This window comes from Antedon bifida, chromosome 9 (assembly GCF_963402885.1).
Source record: "Antedon bifida chromosome 9, ecAntBifi1.1, whole genome shotgun sequence".
Classification (NCBI taxonomy): domain Eukaryota; kingdom Metazoa; phylum Echinodermata; class Crinoidea; order Comatulida; family Antedonidae; genus Antedon; species Antedon bifida.
Window position 1 is genome coordinate 5139132 of NC_136234.1, and position 8943 is coordinate 5148074.

General features: G+C 35.0%; 1 protein-coding gene across 8 annotated transcripts; it reads left to right on the plus strand.

Annotated features, from left to right (window-relative positions):
• Positions 1 to 50: 50 nt before the first annotated feature.
• LOC144851691 (phospholipase B1, membrane-associated-like) lies at positions 51 to 8887 on the plus strand. 8 transcript variants are annotated; one of them, XM_078709279.1, is made up of 15 exons: positions 51 to 293; positions 339 to 383; positions 435 to 587; positions 1822 to 1937; positions 2559 to 2622; positions 2798 to 2924; positions 3725 to 3768; positions 4060 to 4168; positions 4341 to 4539; positions 4774 to 4862; positions 5036 to 5111; positions 5710 to 5814; positions 6233 to 6328; positions 6506 to 6571; positions 8560 to 8887. In XM_078709279.1, exons 1-15 carry the CDS (start codon positions 101 to 103, stop codon positions 8737 to 8739), a joined length of 1662 nt encoding a protein of 553 aa, XP_078565405.1. In that variant the 5' UTR covers positions 51 to 100; the 3' UTR covers positions 8740 to 8887. The 8 variants fall into 8 exon arrangements, with proteins under 8 accessions (XP_078565405.1, XP_078565406.1, XP_078565407.1 ...); XM_078709280.1 differs by having other exon boundaries at positions 471 to 587; XM_078709281.1 differs by having other exon boundaries at positions 51 to 278; positions 309 to 383; positions 486 to 587.
• Positions 8888 to 8943: the final 56 nt, after the last annotated feature.

Sequence of the window (8943 nt, forward strand, 5' to 3'; positions counted from 1 at the left end):
TAAATGACACTCATTTTGTTTCGTTCAATATTTAAAGCGATCCCGTTTGTGTCAGTGTACCACACTGTACTGGTTACTTGTGATCTTTAATCGCTCCATTATGGCGGGTTTTCGATACTTAGCATTAGTCTGTGTTGTTCTAACATTGTCTGTGATATCGGCCCAGATTCCGGGGCAAGGAAGGCATAATCAGGGGCAAGGAAGGCATAATCAGGGGCAAGGAAGGCATAATCAGGGGCAAGGAAGGCCTAATCAGGGGCAAGGCAATCGTGGACAAGGTATTCCGGGACAAGGTTTTCCTGGACAAGGTATTCCGGGACAAGGTTTTCCTGGACAAGGTTTTCCGGGACAAGGTATTCCAGGACAAGGTATTCCGGGACAAGGTATTCCGGGGCAAGGAATGCCTAATCAGGGGCAAGGCAATCATGGAAAAGGTATTCCGGGGCAAGGAAGGCCTAATCAGGGGCAAGGCAATCAGGGACAAGGTATTCCGGGGCAAGGAAGGCCTAATCAGGGGCAAGGCAATCAGGGACAAGGTAACCAGGGGCAAGGCAATCAAGGCCCGACACAGGGACACAGCATTAACCGTAAGTACGCCTCTTTTCCACCTTTTAAAATCAATACTTTAATAATATCGTAATAAATGATAATGGTAGGTTTTTACAATAGCCTAGGCCTATACAACCAAACCATGTTTTTCATTGTATCAGATCAATGTTAATGGTGCTGATATACTTTTATTAGAAAACTCCTGAGACTAGTTTCTGTGGGCCTAATGTAAAAAAAAATGATCGGGAATCAAAACGGTAATGGATATGGCTTAGCGTTCCTGCTCGCAAAAGTCATCCATTCATTGAAGCACTGATGAAGAAAGTCTATCTGTGGTGACCAATCGAGTGTGGTCCCGGGACATGACTATACTTCGGCTTTAGTTGATAGAAGTTTGAAATTGTGTTTTTAGAAATAGATTATACGATGTTTAACTATAGAGTAAATAGTTTGATTTGATGTTTTTGTATAATGTAGGCCTATATTAAATTTAGTTTGATATGATTGTGTTGAATTAGTAATTAATTCATTATTAATTTTATATACACATTTATATATCGTTTAGTTATAAATATTAATACAATAACAATGTACAGCATCGCTAAAAGTAGAAATGTCTATAGAAAAACGGCCACTGAGAAGTCTTACTGCATTTGGATCTTATTCATATTTATTTATATATTGTTAGTTTTATACCGTCTTATTAAAAATATAATAGGCCTCATGTTTATTGGCACTGCACTTTTTTTTATTAGTGGCACACTTCAACTTGTGAAGGTGCGTCCAAAGAAACAAAATTTAACAATAAAACAAGAGAAATACAAAAATTGGAATGTACGTTCCTACTAAAAATCGAAAGACTACCAACATCATACCAAGTTACAACTATAAGACTATAGTATAGTATAGAGACTGATTAGCTTAATTATTCACACATGTTCTCTGGCTTTTAGTCAGAAGGAAATCCTAATATAGGCCTAACCTGCGCAAAGTAATAACTAGATGAATTGTAATTTCTATAATTTGTTCAAACTACACCAATCAATGTTGTATCATTGTTTCTTCTTTTTTTTATCTACTTTGACTCATGCATCATCATCTCCTGTCGGTGACTCAACCGTCGTTTTGTTCACGTCTTTCATTTTCTTCATTAAAAAAGAGGATATAATGACCTCTGTTGTGGATTGATAGTAATTGATCTAAATGTTTGATAGCTATTTTTAATCCGTTGTTGATGAATAATGGTTTGAAATTATTGGTGTTTTTTTTCAGCTAAGTATGAACGTTTCCTTAATTTTATCAAGTTACCATCGTTCCCAAGTTTGAATCCTACGTCATATATACCTGATTTACTGGGCGCTGATTGCCTTACAAAACCAGCATGGCCAGTAAGTAATAATGATACTGGTTGTTGCGAATTTATACTCGGGTTTTCATTCATAGCTAGACTAGGTTCTAGCCCGTAATTAGTAAAGATAAATATTTTGGCACAAATGGCGTCTCATACGTATAATATAATGCTCACAATTACGTATGTATTTTCAGAAAAAAAATCGAAACGCCGACTGGTGGACTAACATAAAAAAGACAATGAATACAGACTTGGGGAAAGTCTTATTCATAGCCACCGTTCAAATTAATGTGTATTTGTTTGTTCTTCAAAGTTCTTCGAGTTCCTTCTAAATGAAAACAAATTGCAAAACCATTAAAGATGGAATGGTCTCTTTCTTTTCATGTGCCTTGATGTTGGATATTTTACCTCTTTATGCTCACCATCTTTAAATTTGAACTTATCTAAAACTAATTTGAAATACTTTTTGTCCACTATAGCCTTATTTGACAATGTTTCAATCGGTGCGCTATAAATCAATTTCTGTTACTGCTAAAAGTATTTAATTTTAAGAATAAACGTACTATTACTTTATGTTTTGGAGGTCAATATATCTTTAAGAATAATTAATGATTACAATATTAACCAAGATTATGTTAATCAATGTTTCATCTTATAGGGTTTAAAAACGTTCCAATTTCCATGCAAGACAAACAGTACTTCTGGAGCTGTACCTACAAATGGTTAGTATTTTGAAATCGTTTCAAAAAAATATTTAGGCCTATCATATTAATACTTATTTATAATAAAATATGACGATAGATGTCAAAAATAAATGGTGCATCAGACTCTCGCAAAGGTTTTGCTGTTATAGAAAGGTACTCTGTTCGTTTTTGACAAAGAACTCTCTTTTCACAGTACATCTTCTTCGTCCTGGAGACATCAAAGTTATCGGTGCCATGGGAGATTCTCTCACTGCAGCCAGTGGAGCCGGTGCATGTCTTTTACCGCAATTGGCGTTCGAATATCGAGGAAAATCGTTCAGGTATATTGATTTTGCTACCTTTATCAAAGATAGTATCCTTTATAAACATAGGCTAATTAGCGCCCCCAAGCGGTTTGTTATGATTACATACCGTAAATCTTCTAATAGTAATCGACCTTATAAGTCAATCTATAATAATAACCCACTGCTCTAATAGTAACCCATGGGGGTTACTATTAGAGTCACAAAAACTTATGATGCAGCCGTATTTTGAAAATAAGGAGATAATGCATGTTGATCTTGGGAGTGGGGGAGGATTGAGTGTTTTTGAGTTTATAAAATAAATTTGTTTATTCGTACTGTTTTATTATATTGCTATGAGTTGCTGACCGGAAAAGTTGGGGGTGGGTTACTATTTTCAGGTGCCTAATTCAAGATTAGTAATAGTAACCCACTACCCTAATAGCAACCCCTCTTCTAATAGTAACCCACCCTAAAAAACAATCAAAGAATAATAACCCAGGTTTACAATTAGAAGATTTACGGTACCCATTTCAATTTTATATGTTTGTTCGCCATTTATGTTTATTATTAATATTCTGTTATTCAAATATTTTAAACAAGAAGGTCACGGTACGGTACATTATAATAATGTGAATTAAAAATACAAATAAATACGATTTTTTTTTTCGTTTGATTGAATTTTTCCGCATATTCTGTGACGACAAATATCACATTAGCAAGCAAGTGAATCATTCATTCTGCTTAATAACATTAATGTTTAAGGAATGTAAATATTCTATTACTGAAAATATGTATGCGCGGTTGACTAACTAATAACATTTGTTCTGTCCGTCTAGTCATGGAGGTGATCAGACGTACGAGAAGGTGCCATCTATAGCAAGTAAGTATGATGACAATATTGCATTAACGCCGCCGCCGCCGCTCTACATGTTTCTGCCTCATCACATTCTGTCTGTTATTTAATTGATTTTAAAGGTCTACCAAAGAAAAAAAACTCGTTTGATCAAAACAATTAAATGTCCATAGTTGATATATGTGAATAGATGATTTTCATAAAATGTAAAATAAAACTTGAAACTTTTTTCTGGAATCCAGACTACAATAAAGTATGCGTAAAGGTAAAAGTTATTTTCTCTCCTAATACATTAACCATCTTTGTTCATATTATTAGATATTCTAAAGAAATTCAACCCTAACCTGAAGGGATTCGGTACGGGTACGGGTCGCTGGGACAGTAAAAATGCGGGAATGAGCGTTGGTTTTCCAGGCGATTTATCCAAGTAAGTCATCTTCATCAGGTTTATCAAATAGCTTGAACGCGAGGAACGTCATTGCACAATGCATGATGGGAAGGGTCAAAGTAATGCGTGCAACATAAAATATGCATTTTGTCACCTTCAAACATTTTCCAAACTTCAACAACATTTCTGACATGACACGGTTTTGTTTCAGAGATATGACATTACAAGCAGAGAGATTGGTGAAAAAGATGCGATCGAATCCAGCAATAGATTTCCAAAATGACTGGAAACTTGTCACATTGTTGATTGGCGCCAACGATCTTTGTGACTGGTGTAAAAACAACAGACTATACAGTCCAAAAGCCTACGTTGATAACGTTATGGCAGCCTTGAAAATATTACAACAAAAGGTATCAGTTCAATTCAACTTTATTTCAGACAAACTGTCCATATAAAACATAATACATACAATAAAAAAAAAAGACATCATCATAATTTAATACTCAATAGACAGTAGGCCTATGTGTTTTCCATTTTGCTCCACTTCTGCTTAATTAACGACATCCGAATACTCACAGTCTTTTAGGCCCATTGCTATCGTACTTTCATTTTTATTACTAAAACATGAACATATTTGTGTTTAGCTTCCTAGGACATTAGTGAATGTTGTTGGTGTGCTCAATGTTCCTGAAGTTGGTGTACTACGTGGGCCAGTATGTGACGCTTTTCATTTGTGAGTTTTGCACAATCTTCTCTAAAAATAATAGCTTGCTAATTTCGATGTATAGCTCCGTGGCGCTATGCGGCTACAATAGCAACTTTTTACAGAGGCACTTGATAATGGCGACCATTTTTCTCCTAACATGTTAAACATATCACGTTATTATTATTCTGTTTGATTTATAGGCTATTTTGTGATTGTGCAATGTTTCTTAACAATAAGGACAAAGCAAAGTTCACCCAAGTTACACAAGATTATCAGGTAAAACAAGTTTCAATCTTTCTTTTTTTTTCACTTTCACTATTTGAAATATGCCATAATCTCAAGGACGGTATTAGGATAATATTTGAAAAATCTCGATTATACAGTTATCATATAATTTTCTGAAAAAAATCAATGCTAGTGGCTGGATCTCAATGGAGATATAAAATAACTAAACAGCTAAATCAAAACGATAAAGTAAAACAGTCAGAAAAGATAAGCAGAACTTTCGGTCAACACTTCATCAGTACGAGTGCATATATATATATATTATATAATAGCATAAGATAACACTATAGCCTTACTAACCTCTATACCTTAGAATCAATGAATGACTCACATGCACGACGCTTAGGAATATAAAACTAATGAATGTAACAGTTTGGCTTACATTCATGTGTCCCGTTTGTTCTGGTTGATAACTGCATGAATGAAGTAGGCCTACCAAAACATGATAGAATACTCCCACGAGTTCTGGAAAGCCAGAACACAGTTATCCCCAGGAGGAGCTGAACTGATTAACTGCGACAGCAATCCATAGCATGCCTATCGTATTATATTGATGATACAGTAGTTTTCTTTGATATTGTCTCTCTAGCGATTACTTGAGACCCGGATCAAGAGTGGTGAGCTGGATTCGAAGCCTGACTTCACTGCAGTGTTACAACCATTCCTTCACAAGACACGAGTTCCATTGACAATGGTAATTGTATAACATACTTGCTATACTAGATGATGATGATTTTGATTTTGATGATAATGACGACTAATAAAATGATGATGATGATGATGTTGAATGATAATGATTATAATGATGACGATAATGAATGTTGTTTGTTGTGACGAGAGCATTTACCATGATATAAAGCTCTGTCTACACTATCAAACTTTATGTGATAAAAATGTGATGTGCCCATAAAATTATGGACATTATGATGTCATATCACTACCGTCTTTGGTCATATCACTACCATATTTGGGCACATCACACTTTTTTTGTCAAACTAGTTTGATAGTGTATACAGAGCTAATGTGGTTTTACAAATAACGATGTCGAAATCAAATCATTTCGTAATTTGATTTACTTTTTTTCTACATTTCTTTATAATTATTTATTTCAGAAAGGGGAACCAGATATTTCATATTTCTCTCCTGATTGTTTCCATTTAAGTTCAAAAGGTCATGCCACTGCTGCAATTGGTCTATGGAATAACATGGTGAGATATTGTGAAGGCAAACCCTGTTAGGCCTATGATGTTAATATTCAATATTATTATTGTATTTAATAATGCGACATTTATAGCACTTTTATGAATAGTGTTTGATTTTAAGGACAATAAATAGGCTAACCATCAAATAATGTATCCTAATGTAATATGTACCTACAATTTCAGATGGAGCCAGTAGGAACAAAGAAAACCGCATGGGTACCAGGTAGCCGCCTGTCGTGTCCAACTCGGGTAAGATATATATATATATAACAATTTGAAAACTTTTTAAGTAAAGTGTGTGTTTGTTCAAATGAGGTTTTATGATCGCTTACCTTTTTTCTTAAAACTTGTACTGGCCAATATAAAGGCCAATTTACACAGACGAGTGGTAACGGTAAAGGTAAGCGGAAAACCGCGTAGCTTGTCCCATTGACACAGCGCGCGGAATTCGCGAGCGGTGTGGTGGGAAGTAGGTGATTGTAGGCCTCGAGGCTAGTGCATGTTGCAGGCACTGATGTGCGCATTCATAATGAACTTGAATTATGTTCCTAAAACCTAGTAATGTCCGGTGTGTCAATGTGAATGTTCATGAATTATGTTCCTAAAACCTAGTAATGTCCGGTGAGTTAATATGAATGTTCTTGAATCATGTTCCTAAAACCTAGTAATGTCCGGTGTGTTAAATGTGAATTTATTTTATCGCATTATAATTACTATGACTTCAGTGTACAAATTGTCGTTAAATAAGGATCACGTTATCATACTCATCATCGCATAATATTGATAAAACATGACGATCAATTTTACGCTACATTATTCTATATTCCCTCGGGTTATTGTTACATCCATTACGATGCCAGTTATCGTCTATCGTGTCTGGACAGTTTGTATTGTTCTGTAACGGGCAAATGAGGCTAAAAGCTTCATCTAATATTCTTTCTCCATTTCAATATTTTGTTTTGTTACTCGAAAATTAGTGTTTCGAAAAAGATGACCGAGATTACGACGTGCAGTATATCTATACGCGTGCGCAGTGCGACGTGCCGTATACGCGTGCGCAGTGTGACGTATCCCTATTCTGATATGTTCGTATGTTACGTTTCTATGATCATGTTTATATCATACATTTTCATATTCAATCTTTATTTTTTATTTTATTGTATCAACAAACATAATTATGTTATTTTCTGACAAATATCAACACGAAAGTATATGAATCAATGCACATCATTATTATGTTCACATTTGTTCATGTTTTTCATTATTAACTATAATTTCTAATTATCAGTCGCGTATGTTTGTCTGTGTTCTCTCGAGGCCTATTTATTCAATGGCGATGTAGCAATGTTTCTCATTCGCTACGCACTGTCATAATACCAGCTGTTTCCCCTATGTTCTGCCCTCTTCCCAACCTGCCTATGCCTATGCCCCCGGCTGCCCTGTCTCCACCTGTGCACAACATCACGTTCATCTTTTACCTTACCTTTCCCTCTATATCTCCGTAACACATCATACTGTATGCAGACGTTGCATCTCATTTGCTTGCTCTGACCTTTTGAGACTCGTCGTTCAATCCAGCGCATTCATCATTGCGACAATTTCCAAAGAATTATAAATCTGTTTTGTGTTTTCCACTTTATCAAATAAAATCAAAATGCCTCTGGCGTGTGTTGCTTTATTGTTTAGGCATGTAGTTGTACATTACGATAATGTATCAATTTGGTTTTACCTTATTTATGCTGCCATACGAAATAACACAGTTAGTACGACGGGGTCAATATTGCAATATAATAATATAGGCCTCGTACGGTTACCTCAAACGGGAAATATCTTACACTCAGACGAGCGTCCGCGCATCTCTAACTTCAGGCTATTTCAATTTAAATCTTTACTCATTAAAAAGAATTTCAATACATACAGTTATGTATTACTATTAAACAAAATAACAAAACAAAATGTTTATCAAGACAACACACGCAAAATGTTTAAGCATTATGCTCGATAACTCAAGATGGAGAAGTGTCCTATATATTTAAGCTTAGAGTTTGCGAATTTTCTTTTTTTTCTTTTTCTGTTTGTACGTTTGTTGATATGGATGAAATTTCCGAAATAAAAGAAATTTAATTGAATTGAATAGGCCTACTAATAAGAATGTTCTTTCTGGTATGCTCTGTCGTAATTACATAAGATATATATAACACTAATAAAAAATGTCCTGTATTTTTTGTTTATTATAGGGAAAGCCTTACATTTTCACGAACGTCAACAGTAAGAAAGGATTCCAGCCAGGAAGAATTGGCAATCTATATAAGTCTAGCTCAGCAGGATTCAGCATCAATAAACAAAGCAGTTTACATTTAGTTATTATTGGTGCATTAGTTGTATCTTTGTTTGCCAGCTTCCAGGCCCTCAATTAAGTTACAGACACAGTGCAATTATAAGAATATACCACAGGAGGAAATAGAGTTATAATCGGGAGTAACCTTGAATAAGTGACGGCTAGGGAAAGGTAGCAGGCCTACAGTCAACCCGTGTAAACGCTTTTTAAAAGAGCAGAAATGACAAATAAAAGAATGGAAATTTGTGTTTTGGTTTTCTTAATTTGTTATTTGATTTTTTTT

Bases quoted from the DNA above. Each gene is read 5' to 3' on its own strand.
- LOC144851691 (XM_078709274.1), top strand. From the start codon at position 101: ATGGCGGGTTTTCGATACTTAGCATTAGTCTGTGTTGTTCTAACATTG. The intron at 3,769-4,059 runs GTAAGTATGATG...TCATATTATTAG, and splicing joins GAAGGTGCCATCTATAGCAA to ATATTCTAAAGAAATTCAAC. The intron at 5,815-6,232 runs GTAATTGTATAA...TATTTATTTCAG, and splicing joins CACGAGTTCCATTGACAATG to AAAGGGGAACCAGATATTTC.